Raw genomic sequence first — 24,421 nt, 5'->3', positions numbered from 1 at the left:
AACATATATATACATATCCCATTATAGGTTGTACAGCACGTATTTTTTTTCTCTGAAATTGTAAGGACTTTCTGTGTAAACACGTAGAGTTTTCATCAGTGTCTGGGGCGCTCTAGATTTGTGGAGATAATACTTTTACTGTGGACACACCACGCCCGGAAGTCAGGTTCTTGCTTTTGCTAGCGGACTTAACTGTTTCAAGTGAGCAGTGAACGGCCTTATTGTAGTCCGTCAGCTTTTCGTAATAAATTGTTAATCCTGCTACGCCATGGAGTCTGGCGACGCAGGTAAGTCTTGCTGTGAATATGAGCGAGATACTATCGCCAAATATGTAGCAGATGCCCAAAGTAAACTCTTTAGTTATTCAGAATAGCCGTTAATATGAACTAGCTAACCTAGCTTATGGAGCCGTAGGACAGCTGGCATAACTAAAGGTACTACGTTAGCTAGTGGTTAGCTTACAGGGGATGCTAAACTAGGAGGTTGACATTGTTATCAACAAAACAGTTGATATGCAATATCCACATTCTGTTCTAGTTCAAAGTCTTAACAACTACAAGTGTTTGCTGTTCGGTTTAGATAAGCTTTTTTGCTGGTCTGCAATGCACAGTTGGAATATTACATATTATAGCAAATACTGTAAATGTACAATGTTTGTGAGTGATTAAGAAGTTAAACCCAAAAGATATCGAATAATTGGGACAAATTTCATAGAAAGCATATCACAAAATGTCAGTGTTACTTTTGCCATCTTTTTATAGGGCGAGGGACTTGGAAGTCTAAGGCTGGCCAGTCACAGAAACACAAGATGAACCTGAATATTCTCCGTCAAGAGAAGCTGATAGCTGAGAAGAAGAAGGAGATTGAAGCCAGACTGGCAGAGCAAGCCAAAACGCATGTACAAACCACGAACGACCCCCTGCCTTCAAGGTAAGGATGGACCTGCTAATATGACACAGAAAGGAAAATTCAACACATGGGAAGAATTTTATTTTTGAAGTGCAGTAACGCCTGCTGTTGCCAATTAGTATGCATTTAATATTTTCTATGCCCACAACACTCACGTAAAATTCCAAGTAATTTCTGTCTGTCTATTCTGATCACAGTAGTTCTCCCAGTCTACAAGGAGCTTCCTCAAACAAGTTTGCAAATGATGGAAGCTTCTTACAGCAGTTCATGAAGATGCAGAAGGAGTCCAAAAATGTTTCTGGTTAGTACCTTGATCTGCACTCTTTTGACAAAAAAAGTTATAGTCATGGCTTTGTCGTATCATGAAGCTTCATAGTATATCACTGTTATTTTTCTGATGAAATTTAGCACAGGAACTGGAAGATAGAATAATAGCTGTGACTTTGCAGTTTTGGCTTATGTAAAACATGAAAAATAAGATCAGACTATCTGCAAATAAGACCTTGACAGCTGTACAGCTTGTGGGAGCTAGATGTTTTTAAGAGGGCATCCTGACCCAAAGAAACTAGATTATAAATGGGACATTACCTTATATTAGTTAACTGTGTTGATCAACTGACAAATATTCTTATTGTTTATTGATCCCGAGGGAAATCCAAGCATCTAGTATCCCGTTGCAGCAGTGTAGGTTAGTCAAAAGTAAGCAAACAAACAACCAAACAAGGCCTAACTGTTAGTGGGAAAAATAGACTAAACATACTAAATAAACTAACATATGCTACATAAAGTAAGGAAGAATAAGTAGGAAGAATAATAGCATTTTCTTGAAGACGAGGACTAGATTTTTTTTAAATGTTTGTGTGTTATACTCTTTCTAGGTTCCACCGGTGATACCAAAACTCCGTCTACCTCAGCTTCATCAACCGGGGGAAACGCATTGCAAAAAAGGAGCATTCTTGTTGGCAAGCGTCCTGGCCTTGGAGTCAGCAGCATGCTTAGTCAGTTCAAGAACTACTCACAGTCCAAGAAGAATCCTGTTCTCAGCCAGAGGCCAAGTGTGTTTTGTTCTCCAGATGATGAAGATGAGGAAGGAGAGGCCGATTACTCCAGATTCTTAGAGATAAAAGGTAATTCAAGGCCTGTGTTTTTTAGTGTATCTCTGGACAACTCCATGGCCTGGACATTTCAGTTCATCTTCTGCCTACTCCAGTGGCACAGTTGCCTTGTGACTGGCATTTTATCATAGGTGCCCTTAGAGTAAATGTACTCATACCCTGCTTAAAGTCTCTCCCCCAGAGGATTCAGACACCAGACTCATTATCAACAAGATGGCCTCCTTTGTGGCGGAGGGAGGACCTGAGCTGGAGAAAAAAGCCAAGGAGGACTACAAGGACAATCCTGTTTTCTCGTAAGTTCAAAGGATAGAGTAGCTCCTGATTTATGTACATGTGCAGTATTTTCAAAATCATTTGATTTCAGCTGTTCTCTTTGCCTTTCAGATTTCTATATAATGAGAGCAGCACAGATTATCTCTACTTTAAAAAAAGAGTGGCAGAATTGAGAAAGGATTTGCTAAGACCTGAAAATACACCAGATAATGGTAAGTATACCTCATACACAATATCACACTCTGTCTTTATGTTATATATTTTCCCTGTCTTCTCAGAAATAATAAAATATTATTTCAGAAGGGGTGGACAGTATGTAAATGTAGCATGGCCAGTTTCAACCTATCAAATCTTTTATTTGTCAATAACAGTGTAGTCTGACTAACTCAAGTAAGTGTTCCCCAAAGTACAACAGTAGGGGAGGTGTTAACTGTTAACTAGAGGCTTTCACATGATTGCCTGGTTGGAAAAATTTAAAATGTAATACCTATGTGATTCCTCCTTTGAAGTATCCAACAGAAATGTTCAGTTTACCTTCAAAAGGTTCTAGCTTTCATGACCACACCGTCACAGAAAAATAATAGAGACTAACCAGGTTTACCATCGAACTGCTCTTTATTTTAGGCTGTGCATATACAGGTCATGGCTTCTTCAGTTTTTCTTTTATTCCTTTGTGTTTTAATAATTTTGTTTTTACATTGGCCTTTGAAAGCAAATACAGTATTATGCTCAACAACATGTGAAGACACAAGTTTCACACTGTATGTGGTGGATCCTCTCTTGGCTTTATATGGTGTTCATATGTTACAGTAAAAGCCTCACATCCATACAGTTTCCCATTCATCACGCTTGCCCCCCCTTGCTCCTTCCTCTTCTTATCCCCTATTGGCTCTAGACTGGTGGTGTGTGAGGGCCAGTTGAGTACGGTTCAGTAGTAGAGTGTGAATTGAGTCACAGTACTGATAGGCTGCTTAAAGTCTCCCCCCCAGTGGACGCGGAAACCCAGCAGATGGCTGAGAAGCTGGCCCGATTTGTGGTGGAGGGTGGTCCTGAGTTGGAAGCCATCGCTGCTGAGCACAACCGAGACAACCCTGCCGCCAGGTCAGTCACTGTATATGTGACTGTGTTACCTAATCTTTACAGTTTTTGCAGCGTCATTCACCTCACACAAAATATCTACTGCTTGTCCTTCAGTTTTTTATATGACCACCAAAGTCCAGCCTACCATTACTACAAAGAGAAGATACAGGAGTATCGTGCTGCAGCCTCCCAGAGCTCATCACCTCCAGCAGCAAAGTTTGGGACAGATCTTCAGCAACCAGCTGCATCACCATTACCAGGAATACTTCCAACACTGAACCCCGCTTCTCTGCCCCGCAATCAGGGGGCAGAAACTCTGCCTGTCAAACGGAAGAGAAAGAGTAGATGGGGGTCTGAGGAGGACAAAGTTGAGTTGCCCATTCCTGCCATCATAGTGCCTCAGGAGATTAATGTTCCAGACCTTAACACACCCTCTCTCTCTGGTACATGAACTTGTGTTTTACATCCTGAAAAATTTTGCCACAATCAGTTACTGCTTTAATTACACATATTGGAGAAATAGCATCTAGTATCACTTTTAAAATAAGTTTTAAAGTTTTTGAAATCAGGTTTTATTTGCTCGTTCTGAGCCAATAATTAATTTTTGAATATCTAAGTTTTATGACGTTGTGTGTTTCAGCCCAGGAGCTGAGAGGTCTCGGTTATAAGAAAGGGAAGCCTCTTGGCCTGGTAGGCGTGACTGAGCTATCTGAGGAGCAGAAGAGACAAATCAAAGAACAGCAAGAGGTATGAAAAGATTGATTAAATGTATTAAGGGATTATACGGGAATCATACAGAATTATATTATACGGATTATTAAGGGAATTTACAGCACTGGATTTTTTTTTAACATGACATAAACATGAACTCTGCTCGCTCTCTTTCATCATGGCATAAATTCATGATTAATAGGCTCTGTAATCTAATAACAGGATACGTGTTGCTCATTGTGTGTGTGATGTTTCCTCTCACGCTGTAGATGCAAGAGATGTATGACATTATCATGAAACACAAGCGTATAATGGCAGACATGCAGGTGATGTGGGAGAAGGCCATAAGAGACCATCAGCATGAATACGACAGTGATGAAGAGGTGGACCAGCAGGCAGGCACCTGGGAGCATCGACTCAGGAAAATGGAAATGGAGAAGACCCGTGGTAAGGTTGACTGTCACTATGGAAAATTTTTCTTGCGTCTGCAACACTAGCAGCTGTTGATGTTTGATAATCGGTTCTTATCAAGGCTAAGTGACTATCGCTGTAAATAAACCTCTTGTCTGTACTTTTCCAGAGTGGGCAGAATCTCTGACAGAAATGGGCAAAGGGAAGCACTTTATTGGTGACTTCCTGCCTCCTGAAGAGCTGGAGAAGTTCATGGAAACTTTTAAGGCACTCAAGGTCTGTTTTCCTCAGTGAATTCTCATGTTCACGTTAGGTTTGCCCTTAAATATTACACTTAGACTCAGAGAAGGAGGCGCTTACCTCATGATACATCCCATTAGTCACTAAATATTTGTAATGTGTAACTTTAAGAGGTACAGAGAAAATAAGCAATTTCATCAATTACTGCAAGATTGCAGAATACTGTAAAACGTATTTCATACATCCTCAGTTTAATTTGTGTCTGTTAGCCAATAAATGTGTGCTTTTCCACAGGAAGACCAATTTAGGATTCGCTGTAAAAGTCACCATGTCGATAGATATTTTTTAAAGTAATCCAAATTCACAAACAAAGTCATTAGAAGTTCAAAAAAAAAAAAAAAAATCAGTGGTTACACAGTATAGCATTTGCAGGTTGTATTTAGTGAAGACCACCAGAGTTGAATAATAAGGAGATGAACAGACTCTGATTCATTGTGTTTCAGTTAAACTGGCAATGGGCAACTTTTTATGCCTCTCTGCTGGAGTTTGTTGGCCAAAGCTCACTGTGTCCTCATCAAGAACATTTTTGGCGCCGTAACCCAAGAATTCATATGAAGATATTAACAAATTTCACACTAATGTTTTCTAGGATAAAATGATTACGTGATAACATTTTATATACAAAAGGTCAAAAGTCAACTTCATTGTGACGCCATAATGTTCTGCAAAAACACTTTTCTGTCTATCCAACACCACCATATTTTACATTTTGTATTTTTGATACTAAATTGGTGTTGCTAACACCGATTGTCCACCTTGAAACTGTGCTGATTGTATAGATCTCCTGTGCTGCTGTGTTGAACGTGTGTGAAGCATCCACATTTTGGACTTTGTAGTTTCTTTTTAGCAACATCCATATTAGAAGCAAACCATCACACACTCATTGGTTTTGATGATATTTAGCTTCAGATGATTGCTGTTGCACAATGTGATGACGCTCTCTATCAGTCACTACATGTAATGTACGAGTCTGGTAAGACATGGATGGAAAGCAGAGGCATACAGCCTGCAGGGTGGTAATTCTAATTTGCTTTAACTTGTAGTTATGAAGTTAATGTTGACAGCACAGTGTAATGGCTATAGAATAATGACAGCGTCTTGAGGCTATTAGCTTCACTTTCACTGTACAATTCTGTCTCACACCAGGTATGTAATCTCCCTGATAAAGGCCTGAAACTGTCCTGTGTTATCTTTGCAATCTTGGAAACTGGTTGTTGACTGCATGACTGCATGCTTAGTCTTAGAGTTACTCTCTGTTTTAATGTGACATCTTGCACTTTATGTTTGTCTCTGACAAAAATTTAATTCTGAGACACTCCTATTAGACAAAAGGAAATAAAAAAGATAAAGTTGTTCAGAAGGAAAATGGTATTGGAGGTTGTGAAATTATGCAATACTTCAGTGCCTATGGACTGAATGCACAACTTCTTGACTTGCAGGAGGGCCGGGACCCAGACTACTCAGAGTACAAAGAGTTTAAGTTAACTGTGGAGAATCTTGGTTTCCAAATGCTTATGAAGATGGGCTGGAAGGAGGGTGAAGGCCTTGGCGTTGATGGACAGGGAATCAAGGCTCCTGTCAACAAGTGAGTCTATCGTCAGTGTATTTTATTTCATTGATTCATAGGAATAATAAAAATTCTTTATGTCATAATATTGACCTGTTCAGCAGCAAAATAAAATTTTGACTTCCAGGGATGCACAAACATCGGGTCGTCTCCACTCTTACATGCTCCTGCAATTAACACTGTAAAGTCATATTTTTAAGTACTTGCTAACTTGTTTACTGCTTTTGATGAAGCAATGTGTGCAACGTCGAGCAAACTGTCCAAAAAAACAATAGGAACCAAAAACCTTAAATGACTGTTAAAAGGTTAAATAGCTGAGCATAAGTAACATTGCAGCCGAGTCTAACTGTTAAGTGAAGTAGTTTTCACTGTTCTTATGTATTTGCTTTATGCTTTCATTGCAGTTTGCATTTAATTTGCATTGTTTTGCTTCATGCAGACAGGCAAATTACAAGACAGACATGAAAGGAGAAACTAATTTTGAGTGTCTCTCCATCTCGTTCTAGGGGCACCACCGCTATGAATGGAGCAGGGCTTGGAATTGACCGTCCAGCTGAGCTCACAAAAAGTGACGATGAATATGATGCTTATAGAAAGAGGATGATGCTCGCTTACCGCTTTAGGCCCAACCCACTGGTAACATCTGTTTCATATTGTTTACTCTTTGTTCTAACAATATCAGGTGAATTTGTGCCAATGTTTGTTAATTAATGTGTAATGGTGTACATAAATCAATGTTCATTGTTTTCCTTTGCTGTAATATTTGAATTTAATTGAGAGTTTTTTTGTTTGTTTCAACAGAATAATCCACGGAGACCATATTACTGATGAAGAGGGCTTTTTTTGTTTTTTTGTTTACACTTGTTATTGTTTATCCTAACTTAAAAGCTGTTTTCTGCAGCTGCCACAACTCTGCTCAGTGGTGAAATGGACACTGTTGCACTATGGAAATTTTAAAATTCAAAAGTGTGTATGGAAACCAGTAGAAAGATTGCTAGATTTTCCCTCACTCTTTAAGTTTAATTTGGATTTTTAAGAAAAAAAAATCAAAACTGTTTTCTTTTAATAATTGATCCCTGTTTTGTTATATTTCAGTTCAATACTGTAATACCTTCAAATATATAGACCTACATTGCCTGACTTCCATGATGATTTCACTCTTCAGTTTGTCACCATTCTATTCCATATCAAAGCTTGACTTCGCAGCTAAACAATACTGTTGTGTATTTCTACACAGGCTTCAGTATAATTCTTGCATTGAGTATTTTTCTTCTCTGTGCTAGAACTCATTTTCCTTTTTTTTATTATATAAATAATTGTTCACAATAAAAAAAATGCCTACTTACTGAATTGTGGAGTTAACTATTATACTTGCATGTTTATTCGCTGTTTATTGGGAAATTAAGTAAGAACTAAGATAAACTCACCTTGTCTATTGTACACTGTATGTTAAGTGCAGGTATTGATCCAGTCACGTTGATAACTGCCATCAGCATTTATTTCTGTGTGGCTTTGGACAGCAGCCGGTCATTGAGTAGAGCTGACCAGGCTCAAGCAGTCAGTGGTGAGGAGGGTGACAGGTAAGTGAAATCAGACCTTCAGTTTGACATTCTCCAGGAGGGTGGGAGGGAGAACAGGATAAATATAACTTTGAAATCCCAGCTAAGTAAGAGTCTCACTGGTGTTGGTCACAGCATCAGTCAGAAGCAACTTAAGCCACAGCAGAAGCTAAACTAAGTCGCTGGTGGTTAGTGGCATTGTCACAGCCGGAACTCATGGGACCTTAAGCACAATTGTAGCGACGGGCCAGTCATTGTCTTGTTTTAATATTACATGTCCTACTGTATCCGGACTGGTCTCCACAGAAGTTTCTGCGGGAAAGCGCATGTAACTGTATTTTCTCACGGGAAGCGGCTATCTTTTCCCCCGCTGTAGTCTATAAGCACTGTTGGCCTTTATCAAACGTAATAAACCGACATATTTCAATCTTCCTTTATTCAGACCAAAAGTCACAGAATGCAGTCCGGGAATGGCTGACAAGCAAGCAGGATTATAAACAGACCAAGAGATTATTCACTACCCAGCAATCTAGAGAGAAATTAACCCGCAAAATCGCACAATTTAACGGTACTGTTACTGCCGACATCATCAAACGTGGAGATGACAGACCACAGGTTTACCTGTTTCCTGTTCGAGCAATTCACTCTCAATGTGCTGCGTTTTTGTCTCGATGTATAGCTACACTCAGAAGTTGAGGAAGCAGTGCCTTTGCTTAATTTATGGGGATCTGCTCATTAGAACTGCAGGCTGGCTTGACCGCAGTCCAATTTGCGTGATGTATGTTCAGGGCCGGCTGTCTCGGAGCATGCATCAATCGCCTCGTCGACATAATCTAAGAATAATGTGAAAAATGTTCCAAGTTCCTAAAGCCTGATGTCATGTCATTAATTTCCTTGTTTTGTCAATGTAAAATTTACAAACACTTGAGAAACAGGAACTTAAGGGTCAGTACATCTCAAAGTGACCCCTACTTCAACTGTGGGGTCACAAAAGAAGACAATGTGACAACTTGAAATAAACATGTTTTGGCCCCATCTAAAAGCTGATTATGATCACTGTTCATTAAATACTACAAACCGCATCGTGGAGTAAGTACAATTGGCAAGAGCAACCGTGTGTCTCCTCCTGAGCATATACATTGTACATTTTCAGAAAAATCAAGAGAATCTTGAAATAAAAGGCTGAATAAGTTACTGCTTTATCACCGGTGGTTTACTCTCTTATCACCACGGTGTACCCAGTGTGGGATGAAAAGAAAGTTTGACGCATTAACGTATGGGCTGTCACCGCGAGTTGGGGGGGGAAGTAAACAAGATGGCGACAACCTGAGTGGCAAGAGTAAGAGTCAGAAAATTGACCTGATATCTTGTTAGACCCAAGTGAAACATTTGCTTCACTGAGGTCGGGCACACAAATAGAAAATAAAACCTGCAACGGACAAAATTCACATGGATCTAGGTAAGGGTCGATAACTAGTTAGCTTGTTAACTAGCTAGGTAGCAATTTACAATGGAATCTGAACGGATTGCTAGCCAACTCAACTCCGGTTAGCTTGCGTTAGCTGACTGTATCTGATTCGTTTCTCCGGTGTGGGGGGCAGGTTTGAGTGTTGGAGCTGATGTCGGTTTCGCTATTGGGTGAGCATAATGCAGTATAGTTACGGAACAATTCCCTTCACCTATACTGTCGCTGTTAAACCGGCAAATGATGCGAAGTTATCTAACGTTTATCTTAACGTCAGGCAAAGTTGGCTAGCTAGCGCTGCACCGTAACCACCGTTAGCTACAGTTGTGTGACGACGTTTCGGTTATCCTCCTCAGTCATCTACCGCCAGTCCCCATTTATGTTTACTTGGTTGCCGCTGTTTTAAAGCAGGCTTCCGAGTTTAAATCTACGATGGTGTGCACATCAAGAAGCTACAAAGCGAGAGTTAGGTTAAATGATGTCAAGCTAGCATAGTTCATTCAGGAATGCTATGTTAGCTTATCAGCTAGCTAATAGTTGGTACTTATAAAAATATTTTTTTGTATTGAGCAAGTTCATTGACAATCATATCTCATACACCTCTCTCTATAATTAAATCATTGTGTTAGATATGTTCTTAAAAGATAATATTGTCTTCTTTCAATAGCTTAGTATCTGATGTGAACTTCCACAGCAGAGTAAAGTCCCAGGAAGGTTAACCGGTCAAGTGTTGATGTCGCTGATTTGGTCCAGAAGCAAAGCCGTGTTTGTGAGTTCAGTAATATTTAAATACCCATTGTTTTTCTAGGCACCAGGCAGTGAAAACTGTGGTGGCATGGAGGACACCTGAGGACGGCTGGACACATTGGACGGCTCCAATACCAGAGATTGTCTGATACTGCTGCATGCTTGTGGCTGTATATCTGCGTTTGGATTCGGTCCAGCTGTACACATATGTGTCCTGAAGAAAACTGTGCTGTGAAGCATGGACCTTTGACAGAAATGCTGTGCTGTATAGCCTTGAAGCAGGACTGGCTGCCTCTACCTAAGACTGTATGGTATTAAATTCATTTAGAAGTGAGCTCGAGTTAAACTGAGAAGAATAACATTTTAGAATCACAATTTTCTATTATCTGTTCAACTGCACTTGTCACAGATGTAGTACAAAATGCACAGTAACTTGGCACTGGACCCAGCGGGTTCTTCACCTCTGTTCGCACCTCTTGCGTAAAAAGAGCCCTAATGTTTACAGATTGGGATTTATCCCTCACCTCATCCCTCTACTCTCAGGCCTGATTGCTCCCTTCCCCATGTTCAGTATTTTGTAATTCATCTGTATTCCATCTTGTGGAATTAAAATACTTGGCTTGGAGCTGAAAGGTTACCAGTGGATTACTCTATATTAGCGGTTATAGGTTTTTGCAAACTTTTTTGCACAGGAGGATTAAGCTGTGACTGCTGAAGCATCAGTCATGAGTACCGGCGAGCTGCATCATCTTGACTATCTAAATGAAAACGAACTGATGGAGATGGATACTTTCATTCACCGCATTGACTCTACAGAGGTGATCTACCAGCCTCGGAGGAAGAGGGCAAAGCTGATAGGAAAGTACTTGATGGGAGATCTGCTAGGGGAGGGATCTTATGGCAAAGTGAAAGAGATGCTGGACTCAGAGACCCTTTGTCGCAGGGCTGTTAAAATACTGAAGAAGAAGAAGCTGAGGAGGATTCCCAATGGAGAAGCTAATGTGAAAAAGTGAGTGTTTTTGAGTTTGCCAACTTGACTCTTTATCTCCCTGTTTCCTTTGTACTCTGACAGTTAAATCATAACACCAGTGTCATGGACTTCTTACATGTACACTGCAATTTATGCTTGCAGGGCCTTTTCAGTTAGGCATAGTCATTTATCATGAGGTGTCATAGAATTGGTTTGACTTTCCCTTGATCATAATGAGTTAATTTGAATGTTCCTACTAAAATCTAAGTGAATTTGATGTCATTTAGTCAGTGCTCAAACATGTTGCAATTCAGTGCTTTTAGTAATTTGTATGACAACATATGAAACTTGTGACACTGTGAACAGAGATTGAGCCTTTAGATACACACATTTAGAGCTGTTGCAATTTAAATATACAGAAGTTATTTCATGGCTCTTCTAGAGTTAAAATATCAACAGTAAAGGAGCAGGAGGATGCAGAATTTACATGATCGTAAGTAAATGGGTCATTGTCAACTTTTTTGCAATGACCCAGTTTTGAAAACATCACAGACAGTCAATGTGGTTGTTTTGATCGAGGTAAAGGAGAAACAGAAGCGTCGCTAAAATGGATAGGTCTTTAGTAGAAAAACATCATCTGAAGGCCTGTGGGATTTGCCTGTCATATCTGTATATTCAGACTTTTTTCTACACCCTCCCATTTCCTGATGAGTATCCAAAGTTTTAATCACATAGTAGTTTATTAAATATTACTCCAGCCCTTCGCTGCAGGCCTGTGCTAATTATAGAAGAAGCTTTAGAAAACTGTCAAAATGAATTCGCACAAAGAAGAGCCGCAAGATGGTATGTTTTTATGCTACACTCAAACGATTAAAAGCCTGTGGTGACAGCTCAGTAAGAATTATTTTGCTGGCATTGTGGTAGTTTGTTTTTGTTGGGTATCCGAGTTAACTTTAGTGAAGTCTATCAAGAATATTGTGGTGACCTTAGAAAAACTTTAAATTGAGAAATTGCATATTTCCCCTGCTCAGTATACATTCAGTTCAGGACTGAAAGCAGCCTGTCAGCAGCTCGACAGCAGCAGCTGCAGTCTTCCACCAGCGTCAACAGTGGATCCTCTCAACCATAGTACTGCCTTGAACTCAGAAATGTTTTGAGAGTGCTAGCAACCCAGTCAAACTGAAGTTGGGGCCAAAATAGACTTGGGTGCTTCAAGTTCAGAAAAACACAAACTTGCCCACCCCATTAAATACTTTCTGAATAAATTATTCCATTAAAGATATATATTTAAGAGACACTTTGAAGTAATTCACAGATAAACACCACAGTTTTGTTAATGTCCCTCCATGTAACTTACTCAGTTGTCAGAAACATTGCATAGCAGGCATAATCCACGAAACTGTTCTCTTTGAGTGAAAATGAGCGATGTAAAAGTGCTGGTGCCCAGTTGAAAAAATAATATCAGTGACACCATCCCTAAAACCTGCTGGATCTCATTTTGCACATCAAACCTAAAGAAAATGCTGTTTGCAATTTCTGTACTTCCCCAAATAATGAAGGACAGTGAAAGAAGAGATCTGTGACATTGGGCCATTCTCAGAGAGAATGAAAATAGTAAACTGTGCAACCTGGCCAGGTAATATAAGCATATCTGCGGTAAACGCTTCATTACAGCTTATTTAAACAGTAAATATGTGCCAGTTAGGTAAGATAATCCTTTATTAGTCCCATAACTGGGAAATTGCAGACTTACTTGCACTTATAGACTTACAGATCAAGGCAGTAAAGAGTTGTGGTCTGGTGTAACCAGAGTTTTTACTGTGAAAAACTATGTCACTAACATGAAATTACAAATTTTAGAATCGAGTTTTGTTAAACAGGCTGTCCACCGGAAAAACTGCTGGGATCAGAAGGCATTTTATCTTTTACGATTTTATCTTTAATGATTTGCATAAATTGAGCTGACCTTCCTTCTAATAATGACCCATGTAAACAACATAAAGTAATGTGGAAAGTGGGGCTTAAACTGACCTGCTTTCTGTTTCTCTCAGGTTAAAAGTTTGCTTACGAAGTACAAACAGCTATCAAAATATAGACAACGTTTCTGCTTTACTAAAGCACGTTTTGGTGTACAGTAACATCCCTTTCTGGTCTGAGTCTGCACTGTGCTCTGTGCCTTGCTCTGAGCAAATTTGTTATGTGAGGGCAGCTTAAGGTGGCTTCATGAAATCACTGATGCAAGTTGGCCACCTTCTTATAGTTCCTATGTAAGTGTTCATCTCACATAGACTTCATGTTTTATTTTTCTACACTATTGAATCAATGTGGATATGATTAGGAAATTCTGATGCAACAGAAAGAAGTTGACCAGAGATTCATGTAATTAAAGTGCCGCTAATGGCTTTAAGTTAAATACATCAAAGTCATATTCAAAGTCCAACCACAGATGACTGTTTCCTGGCAAAACTCCCAAGACTCAATATCACAGTAATATCAGACATTATAGATCCTGGTGAGGATGCCATTAGGAGGCCTTTGACGGCTCTGAAAGTGAGATGAGATGGCCCTGTGCATGCTACAGCTGATGAAAAAATGTAATTCGACAAGTTGTGGTTCAGCTAGTGTTTGCCAGAAGTGAAGATAAGAGGGTAAATGAAAATCGCATAACAGAGAGAAATCCTTGAGGGAAAACCTACTGCTAATTGCAAGAGCAGCGGGGCTTGGGAGATTTATTTATCTGGGAGTCGTCAACTCCAGACCTAAAGCTAGGGCTACCCTGGAATTACTTAAAAACTATTACTATGTGAATGCCCTGGATCAGTAAAGCCTAAGACCAGACCTTAGTCAAATCCTGAATTTGAGGCTAAACTTCACAACTTGCCTGACTAGTTGAGCAGTTTTGCAAAGAAGAATGGTGAAAAACTTCCATCTTCAGATCAAAGCTGATACAGATCTGTCAGCATAGACTACTTAAGGAGTCCATTATTTTTTGTTTGCTGTTTGTAATTATGTAGATGAGCTGGTACCAATTTGATTTTTACAAAAATGTTGATTGGTGTTAAAAAATTAGTGAGAGATGAGTGACTCCAAATATAAAAACACATGAATACAAAATAAGCAATTTCAAGAGTGTGAGTACTGGGCTTTACTCCAGGTGGCTGGCATTTTTTTATTCACTACAAATCTATGTTGTTATGGCTCTATAGGTTATGGCTATAGTTGTTGTATGTGTCCACCTTCTTCTCTGTGGTTGACAACAGGACAGGGGGCCCTCCTCTTCAGCCAGTAGTCCTCATTGGCTTGGCTCATGTTAAGCTTCAGGTGACTGTCATGGCAGCATGTGATGAGGCACTTTGTTGGCCCTCTGTAAAAGTATGTTTCTTATTGGAAATTGTTCACTGGAATCTGCTTATGTCACACATACATACAACATATCACTATGTATATTGCATGAGTCTGTACAGACATAAACTGCAACTTGACTGGGTGGCAGAGAGGTATAGCTATTAGGCAGTCTAGTTTTTGTCCTGGGTATATTTATATTTTTAGCACAAGCTGCAGTGGAAGACTATATGGTGATGTCACTTTGTTAATAAGACCACATCAGTGATCCCTGGCGTGTGAAATTGATTTTTCTGTTTTCTGCGCTTTTTCTTTACTACATCTGTCTCACTCAGTGGAGGCCTTATGTTTCCCAGCCAGAGGAAGCTGAAACCTCAAGCCTGTAAAAACCTGTCTGTGTGTGGATGCCATAGTAGCCCTCAGCATTTTCATTCAGGCCCCTTTTAGCATTCCTGTCTGCCAAACACTTCCTGCTTTTACGGTGTTGTCATGGGGATGGGCATGCTCATACTGGCATTCACTGAGCAATGCCACTCCTGTTTCTACAACAACACCCCAAGAATGCTGTGCCCTTATTTCGAATGACAGGAGCGTACGTGGATGCACACACCCCCTAAACTAAACAGGGGCTCTCGACCAGCCCAGTGCAGATTGCGATCAGTTGTTCATGTTGCCACTTTGTGTCAGAGTAGCTGCCATATTGCTGAGTGCTGAAATCCCTTCAGCTCCCCGGGCCTTGAACACACAAGGTCCACTGTGCACATTTGAACTTGGAGACTGCAGATGGACTGCAGCAGTCCCTGTGCCTGGATGGCAGTGCTGCCTCTGTTTCATGTTTGTTTTATGGAAAAGAAGCTCTTCCTGTTCAGCTAAATAGCATCAATGATACACAGCTGTAAAAAGGCTACTCATTATGCCTTGCCATATTTTAATCACAATTCTGTTTTTAATCTTTGCATGAGGTGGCTGTGTCTTTTTACCAGTGCAGTGAAGCAGTAGTAACTCCTTGTGTGTGCACGCGAGGTGCTGACTCTGCCCAGTGTTCATTTGTCAGTAGTAGGATTGTGTATTAGGCAGATGACTGACACAGCTCAGAAAATGAAGGTCGATAAGAGACCAAAAAAAAGTGTTTTTTGTGCAATTATGTCAAAGTTAAAAAAAAGGAGGTAGGTGATGTTTCAGCAATGTAGGAGCCAAGAGATTTTTATTTGTTTTTGGCACAGGCATACTTGCTTTATAGCTTTGGCCTGTTATTGTGTGGTGCTTTGAATCACATGTGTTTTCAGGAGTGATGGCTAAAAATGTGATTTCTATCTTCTGTCATTCTGTATATGTTCACTAGACCAAAACTTTGTTTTTGTCAGTTTAAGATTTTCATTTCTTCACATAAATATGCAGTGTTCCTGAAATGGCAACGACAGAGATCTGCAGCGAGCACATGGGGGCTGTCGTGATGTCAGACACAGCTGGGGTGGTGCTGCTAGCTGTGTCACTATGAGGGAAGAGAAATTAATTTAACTAGCACCATCAGTTTGGATTTTATGGTCTCACAGGGAAGAAGGAACTTCATATGACTCCAACAGTACACAAGCTTTTCAGGCTCTTCTGTGAACTGTGCATTGACAGCAGGAGAAGAAATTAATCATCTTTTCATCCTCTGCATGAATGGCAACTGGCAGTTAAACTGACTGGTTATTGTTTCATTGAAACAGAAATGTGTGCATGAGCATGTAGCTTTTTATAAAAGGAAGTAAATGTAACTGCTGATAATTAAAGCACATTAACTGTTTGCAGTAATGAGATTAATGTAGTAATGAAACAAATGGTAATGCTTAAATCTAATTACAAGAGTGCCATTGCTAATTGTGGTGCAAAACCTTAGTATTTCCTCTATGTGTGGTTCCTGCCCAGATCCAAATTCATTAGTGTCCCCATTCACAGTTCTCTGATGAATGTTGAGTGTTTTCTTTTTCTTTTTTTTTTTTTTTTAACCATGCTGGTGATTTAAATCTCCTCTCCTTCGGTAGCGAAGTGAATTGTCAGGTTATCTGTCTTTATAAGACTGCCTTAATTGACTGCCACTGCATTCGGGCAATATTAAGTCTTACTGTGTGATTCTCGCAATTCTGTTGTCTACAAATCACCTTTTTACAAGAGGCTCATTTCTGTTTTTACTTAAACGGATATACAGATTGGGTTAGTAGTTACTGAATCAATCAAAAAAATGCAACTCCGAAATCATAAAATGACTTGAGTTGCCAAAAGTTAATGCCCCTGCTTCAACAACTTATTAGGAATGCCAGTAATGAAACCGTATTTGTGTCATGCTGATGCATGACTCCTCCTTCAGTTGTCATTCAGAGCAGACAAGGGCAAATATTAAATGATATGTCACTCCCTTTCATGTTTATTTGCTTAAATAACCTTTTGCATGTTTTTTCTTGTTGTTTCCAGGGAGATTCAGCTGCTAAGAAGACTCCAACACAAGAATGTGATTCAGTTGGTGGATGTGCTTTACAATGAAGAGAAGCAGAAAATATATCCTTATATTGCTAAATGAGTGCACATATGAATTCCTTTTATAACTGTTTTAGTTACGAAATGGTTATTTCTGTATCTTAATGCCCCTGTTTGTTGGTTATCAGCTCTATAACAGGCTGACTTTATTAAAGGATCTACTTGTTTGGTTTGGCAAATCCCCTTGACTCCTGACTTACGTATATGGTGATGGAGTATTGCGTTTGTGGGATGCAAGAAATGCTGGACAGTGTCCCAGAAAAAAGGTTTCCAGTGTTTCAAGCTCACGGGTAAGTCTGGTATTCTCTCCCTCTCTGCTCCCTCTTTTTTCAGTGTCTCTTCTATATTTAGTTTGAGCGTCTCTACAGCCTTTGCTCCAGGTCTAAGTTTAGCTCCAAGACTGCAGGGCCTCTACTGTTACAATAACTGACCATTGACTGTGTGAATGTCTGGTCAGTGTTGGAAAGCCTAAAGCTAAAGAAATAGTTGATGAAGGTTCATCAGACCACAGTGACAAATTGTTTTATGTGCTAATTGTTTTGTATGTTGCACTTCCACCCCTCCTTTGTGTTCATCAACTCTGCTATTTTTTTAATTTATCCCCACCTTCTCAGGTACTTTTGCCAACTCTTAGATGGCCTTGAATATTTGCACAGCCAGGGAATAGTTCACAAAGACATTAAACCAGGGAATCTGCTGCTGACCACTGACGGGGCACTTAAAATCTCCGACCTGGGGGTAGCAGAGGTGAGTTCAGGCTGCAGCTTAATAGTGTTTACTCTGGAGTTATTTTTTTTTATACCATAACTACCAGATTATAGCGTATCAAGCATCCATTAATGCTTTTTTTCTTTTTCATTTCATTTCTGGCATAAGTATGCTTTTTAGCTTCACTGTCCCAAAAGTATTTGTAGAAATTGTTTCTGTATATCAAACTTTAAATAAACAGCAGTTCAAGTTGACAATTCTGAACATATTACTGTAGATTGTGGATGTCGTTTTGTGTTTTCTCTGTTATGTATCAGTGGCAGATGAGCGTAAAATAAATTCATACATGTCTTCCTATTCTGTGTTTTTCTCATAGTAGTAGTTCTAGTGTAGATAATAATTATTAAAATTAAAAAAAAATGAAATGGCTGCAAATTATTCTGTTATTTCATATTAATCTTATTCATTCCAATATTTTTCAGGCCCTTCACCCATTTGCAGAGGATGATACATGTCGCACCAGTCAGGGCTCTCCGGCTTTTCAGCCTCCAGAGATCGCAAATGGACTGGACACCTTTTCAGGGTTTAAAGTGGACATTTGGTCTGCTGGAGTAACACTGTGAGTAGTCAGAGCCTCAGGTTGCCCAGTGCTCACAAATCAGAGAGCACTTTAAATTTCATGATATTTTAAACACCCAGTTATAGACAAAAACATGCTAAGTGGTAAACCTGCTAATATCTGACAGAATTATATATTGTTTGCTTGTGGTATTTAATTCTAAGTCATAGAAAAATGCTCTTACGCTCTGTTGCCCACTCCTAAAGTCCACAGATTTTTTTTTCTTTTGCTGTAGCTGAGTAATGTGTGCATGCAGTCATTATGCTGTTTAAAATAGCCAGAGCTTTGATTAATAAGTGTCACAGTATGTTACTGTTAGATTTCAGTCAGATAACACCAGAAAGGTCTAGATATAAATAGATATACTACTATGAAGTGTCCCAATTGATGAAACACTAACAGGAGTTTGTGCCCCCTGCTTTCATCCATTCAGATACAACATTACAACAAGTCTTTATCCGTTTGAGGGGGACAACATCTATAAGCTATTTGAGAACATTGGAAAAGGAGACTACACTATTCCCGAGGAGTGTGGACCCCTTTTGTCAGACCTGCTGCGAGGTGAGTGTGGTATAATGTTTTAACCTTAAGGCCACGTTATACATCGTCCCCGTCAAGCTATTGGGGTAGTTATACAGTGCAACATAAGATTTGTCCATTGACTGTCATATTTAAATGTTTGTTCTTAGTACTTAGTAGTTTGTGTACCATTACAGCAATGTCTGAATCTGTCTGAGGTGAAAAACCTTTGAGATGGAATCTGTTGGGTATGAAGTGAGAGCATTAATCAACAAAAAATAGTCCATGTGTTAGTATCACTGTGATCTTTTCTGTGGAAGTCCAGTAGGTGGTGCTGTGACATTAAAAGTCTTTATGACTTCTAAGCACGCAAGGCTTCCTCCAAACTGTAGAAATCCCTCCAGCTGTTGACGTAGTTTCCATTGATCTTGAGCGAGCAGCAGAATACTAAACACCTCACGGTCAGGCATTGCTTTTCCCCGAGTGGAATACTGCAATACTTCTGCCAGTTGTTTGAAAAAAGACGTCGAGTCCAGAGTCACGAGTTTATAATAAAACAAATAATCAGTTAGAAGGCTGTAATGTCAAAAAGAATGTTGGGAGGATTATGTGTGGACAAGCCAATCAAACCCTTCAGTGAAGCTGAATGATTAGTATTCTAGCTTGTTATCCATCTCATTCTGTTATCTCACATTTGTATTTAAAAATTAATTGTTTATGTGGAGGTATTTTGAACAACGTCGTGGTGAATTGAATGTTTAACTGTAAAAGAGGAAAAATGCTGCCACATTTTGGTGCTGTTATAACTCAGCGAACCTCCATCCCCCATTTTATGTGAGCGTGTGACGTGTGTGTGTGTGTGTGTGTGTGTGTGTGTGTGATGACGCAGCACCTAAGAGATAGTCAGTCCATAATTACTTGGTCTAAAATAAGCCCAGTACCACAAAAGGTGTCCTTCAGCAGGCACAGCACTACTATCAGCACTCTGCATGCTGCCCCTCTCTGCCTGCTGGGAGACAATTACATTATTAGGTCTGGATAGGCACTGCATCACTGCTGTCTTATCACACTGACATTCCTGCTTTTCCCACAGATTCAGCTCACATTATGATAATTAAGGCACAAAATCTTTATTACATTGGTACAGCTGTTATCCTACTCATATTGATGGTTCCACATTGTACCCAGTGACTCCTTAAGCTTTGCAAAATGCCTTGATACACAGTGATGAATGATATTATTACCTGCATTAATTAATGTTCCTTGAATGAGTTTATCACCTGTCTGCTGTTCTCTCACCACGTGCTGCCGTAGTTAATGTTAAACACTTGTCAAACCTAGCAGAAAGAGATGTCAGTGGAGAAATTGTTCAGGATGTTTGTGATTCAGCTGACCTTTTCAATGTTTGTTTTTCAGGAATGCTTGAGTATGACCCTGCAAAGAGGTTCTCCATACAGAACATACGGCAACACAAGTGAGTGCATTAGTGTATTGCATTTATCATTTGTTCATTTATGGATTGCAGTGTCCTGCTGAAACCAGTGAAGAGCCTAGTGAACATATGTAGATTTAAATAAATAAATAAACGAATATGTGAGACCCCTGACTAAGTGTTGAAAAACCATAGTTACAGGCTGATCTGTCATTTACGTGTCCATCTTGTCCATGCTTGTGCCTTCCAGCTGGGTGCGTAAGAAACACCCTCCGTCTGAACCCCCTGTGCCCATCCCTGCCAGTGCAGAGAGCAGGGATCCTTGGAGAAGTATGACAGTGGTACCCTATCTGGAGGATCTACACGGCTACACAGAGGAGGATGATGACGAGCTCTATGACGGAGAGGATGAGATCATATACACTCAGGACTTCACAGTGCCAGGTAAGCGTGAACTCAGGCAATTCGTAGAGTTGGACTTGAGCTGTATTTAAATATTTGGTGTTTTTTTTCCAACATTGAAAAAGACTGTGAAAAGTAGTCTGTCCCCCAGTGATGCTCATTTTCTTATGTTGTTTGTGATTGAAAAGAAATGGTCTCTTTATGCCCTTCTTTCAAACTCACACAGAATCACCATTAAATGTGCCTGCAAAAGTTTCCAGTGTAATTAGACAGCGTCAGACACACCGTCTCACTTGATTCATTTAGCCTGAACATGTGTTCACATTAGCCAGTTGTCTGTTGGAAGGCTGGAGTTATTATGGATGGAGACAAATCTACCCCACCATTATTATTTTTTTTTTTTTTTCATTTGACACAGATGCTGTGTCAGTGGTTGTTGGGATAAGTTGAGCATGAACATAAGATCTTTTTTACATTAATTTATATAGCTGCATTGATCACATCCATGCGTGTTGCTGTTTTTCTTGAGTAAAGGTTGATGGTTCACAATGTAAGAAGAATTCTTATATCTACCTCCTAAGCTCTGATTGATTTACTATCAAGACTGTGTATCTGTTGGACATCGCAAAGCAGATGTAGATTCAGAGGTCTGGAACAGGTTACACTTTTTGTCAAATTCTCTTTAGTTTTGAAAAATGCTGAGATGTTTCTGCTCCTAAACTGTGTGTACAAACATTACCAGAATGTTCACTGACTTTGGTGTGAATAGATATTGACAGCATCTTTATATTTGATTTAATTTGTTTCCCAACTCTTCTTTTATACCCAGAATTCACATCCTTTATCTGTTGCTAGGCAACAGCAAGTATAATACATGCAGCAGTGGTGTCGGGTATCTAGAAGTGATGCCCCACATAAAAACCAAATGGAGCTGCAGAATGTGAATGAAGTAATCTAAAAATAGTCTGGTTGAAATGGCTTTTGTGTGGGAGTATGAATGGTTTTCCAGATCCACTCCCACACATGCTGATCACTGAGCACATAGGATGCTTCATATGAATGAAATAATGGTGTGTATGATAAATGTAGGAGTGTTTTTGTACAGGCCTGGCTGGCCAACAGGGACCCAGGCCAAAATAAATATTTTGTTACTGCCAAAAAAAAACCCACCAAATATTCATTCAGTCTTTTATTTTGAGCACATGGGTTTGTTTCTGCTTCATTCTGTCTCTATTCATCCTCCCTGCTATGGGTTTTCTGCTGTCATTGGCAGTGCAAAAGTCACTGATGATGTATTATGACTGCTGCAAGGTCCATGCAGCACAATAACTTGATTCCCTCTTTTTATTTCATGATGTTGTACAGTCTTGTCGATGTTAAGTGCATTTATTGTACTGATGTAATATCAGAAATTCACCTCGCTAAATGTTAAACCAACCGGCTAGTCTAACTAGCTTGCTAGCAGTACTGGACAGTGGATAATGTTACTCAAATTGACAACAACTCATTAAGTTACTCTTAGTGCTGTAAAAGCTTCCAAGAAAGAGCAACACCAGGCAGTCACACACACAGACACACACACCCCTATATCTACCTCTGCACTGGAAGCGAACAAGTCGCATTAAGGTTAGCATTTATTTCTCAGGCAGCAGATATCCTGTTATTGTAAGTTGCTGTTTCTTTTGTTGTTCTTGTGGTTGTCTGACCTGACATTTTGCTTGTGCTGCTGACATATCAGCTTTTTAAAAGTCCTCTCTTAAAAACATGTTTACAGTTTTTACGGCAGCAGCTCCGTGATAATTCCCCATCCATGTTACCCCTCACAGTGTGAACATGCTATTATATTATGCTTGCTTGGTAAAGCAGTTGTCAGCTCAGCGCTTGTGTGAAAGTGCGATGGGTTTGTCTCAGACCTGCTGTGTGTGTGCATGTGTCTATAGGGCAAGTGGCCGAAGAAGATCAGGATCAGGGACACGCAGACCACAGTCCAGCTCTAGCCAAGCCAGTTTGTGTGAACGGGACGGACGGCGGGTCTCTGAACAGCAAGGCTAAAGCTGAGCGCCGATCCTCCTCTTCGTCCAACCCCTCGCGTAAAGGAGTCTCCACAGCCAGCAAGATCCGCAAGCTCTCTACCTGCAAACAGCAATGACCACCTTCCCTTTCCCCTCCCAGAAACAACTCACATGGTATGTGTGCAGACAAACGTAAGCTCCAACTGAATTTTGCATCACACATGCTTAGAAGAGACCATTTTTGTACACTATAAAGAAGAGAGAGATTAAGGTTAACATCCTTGGAGAGCAGGTGCAGTAGATCCAAATGAAAAGATTGGGGAGATGAGATGAGAATGCATTAGAACAGACAGAGACATAGATATGAGTATCAGGCAGGGGGAGGAAGAGGAAGCTAGGGAGGGGAGAGAGGGTTTGTGTTGATATTCAGCAAGCAGTGCTCTGACTCACCACCTCTCCCCAGGCAAATACATGGGCGGTTTCCTATACAGTCACAAAAACTAGATCTGGACTGGTTTGGTCTTCAAGTGTTGACCCTTTTTTTTTTTTTCCCTGTCAGGATTTATCTAGATTGTAACCTTCCAGGGGTTCTGTCAGTGGCCCTCATTCAGACACAGAACTGGGGCAGATTTATACTGCAAGCGCACACACCAACATATCAGGTTGTCCTCCTCACTTTCCAGTTACCACCCACAGTTTGCTCTTTCAATCTCGCACACTCACAGAGTGAGACTGACTGTCACGGGTGCACTGCAGAGGAGATGCTTTGTATTAATTTGTTCAGGTGATGACTCACCCTAGATGAGATGAAGTTTGCTGTGGGTTTGTCTCTCTTTCTCACTCTGCCGATGAGTCTTTCTGTGTTAACAGCACAATGTAGTACTTACTTTTTATCTTTTAATTCAGGGAAAATTAAAAAAACAAAAAAAAACTGATACATTCTGCCCTCAATCTGTGTCCCGCTCAGGTTGATCTGTCCCTGTTCTTCTGTATCTGGAGTACACACCGTTGTGAGAGAAACCTGCTGACGCTAATGACCTCACTTCTCCTTGGACCACTGGCCTGCAGAATCTTTTGAAGTTGCAGTATGAGTGACAGGGAGGAGGAGGACAGCATCAAATGTTCTTTTTGCTCCGAGATGAAGCACTGGCTGTAAAGATGGTGTTTTTTTCCCCTTTCCTTTCCTTTCAATTCCTGTCATCCAGTCCTGTCATCTATTTCATCTCCCCTCTCCACTCTGTCATCCTCTTAAGAGGGCCAAGTGTTGCACCGGACGTTACAAACACCATCACCCGTGTACCCCTCCCATCCACTCCCTCACCACCCCCCATCTGGTTTCTCTGACGACCTTTGTTTTTACAGAACCCTAATGGCAGTTTTTAAGACACAATGTGATGTATTAAAAAAATTAAAGTGGGAAAAAAAATGACAAAAGTTATGAATAATTCTATATTTAGATCTATGATGAGAATAATTATGATAGTACTCTATTACCACCAACATAAAAAACTGCATGCTGTACTGAGTTGGAAGAAAGGGAAAGTGCTCGGTTTGTGGACAGACTGACAGACTGAAACCTTGAGATCCACTGCTGACTTGTTGGGGATTTTTGATTTCCATTTAGGTTTTTTCTTTTTCTTTTTTCCAATGAATATTTTTTAATTATTATTTATATAAAATATGTGCCAAACAAGGCTGTTTTGTTGGATGATCCTTTCTGTTCAACTTTGAGTTGAGCATATTTTTATTATGCAATACACCTC

General features: G+C 40.0%; 2 protein-coding genes across 4 annotated transcripts; both read left to right on the top strand.

Annotated features, from left to right (window-relative positions):
* The first annotated feature begins 15 nt into the window (after window positions 1-15).
* Window positions 16-7,711, top strand: sugp1 (SURP and G patch domain containing 1). 2 transcript variants are annotated; one of them, XM_046407465.1, is made up of 14 exons: window positions 16-287; window positions 762-930; window positions 1,110-1,210; window positions 1,788-2,036; window positions 2,194-2,317; window positions 2,409-2,509; window positions 3,275-3,398; window positions 3,492-3,820; window positions 4,018-4,124; window positions 4,358-4,535; window positions 4,669-4,775; window positions 6,239-6,384; window positions 6,873-7,002; window positions 7,168-7,711. In XM_046407465.1, exons 1-14 carry the CDS (start codon window positions 269-271, stop codon window positions 7,192-7,194), a joined length of 1,911 nt encoding a protein of 636 aa, XP_046263421.1. In that variant the 5' UTR covers window positions 16-268; the 3' UTR covers window positions 7,195-7,711. The 2 variants fall into 2 exon arrangements, with proteins under 2 accessions (XP_046263421.1, XP_046263420.1); XM_046407464.1 differs by having other exon boundaries at window positions 17-287; window positions 1,107-1,210.
* Window positions 7,712-9,189: 1,478 nt separating this feature from the next.
* On the top strand, window positions 9,190-24,352 carry stk11 (serine/threonine kinase 11). 2 transcript variants are annotated; one of them, XM_046407466.1, is made up of 11 exons: window positions 9,190-9,384; window positions 10,199-11,146; window positions 16,904-16,987; window positions 17,167-17,256; window positions 17,581-17,713; window positions 18,157-18,293; window positions 18,727-18,854; window positions 20,229-20,286; window positions 20,495-20,688; window positions 22,587-22,832; window positions 23,626-24,352. In XM_046407466.1, the coding sequence occupies exons 2-10, from the start codon at window positions 10,863-10,865 to the stop codon at window positions 22,793-22,795; spliced, it is 1,317 nt and encodes a 438-aa protein (XP_046263422.1). In that variant the 5' UTR covers window positions 9,190-9,384; window positions 10,199-10,862; the 3' UTR covers window positions 22,796-22,832; window positions 23,626-24,352. The 2 variants fall into 2 exon arrangements, with proteins under 2 accessions (XP_046263422.1, XP_046263424.1); XM_046407468.1 differs by lacking the exon at window positions 9,190-9,384 and adding an exon at window positions 9,417-9,563.
* Window positions 24,353-24,421: the final 69 nt, after the last annotated feature.

Source organism: Scatophagus argus, chromosome 13 (assembly GCF_020382885.2).
Source record: "Scatophagus argus isolate fScaArg1 chromosome 13, fScaArg1.pri, whole genome shotgun sequence".
Classification (NCBI taxonomy): domain Eukaryota; kingdom Metazoa; phylum Chordata; class Actinopteri; family Scatophagidae; genus Scatophagus; species Scatophagus argus.
The sequence above is the reverse complement of the archived record's forward strand: the minus strand, read 5'-3'. Positions and strand labels throughout refer to the sequence as shown.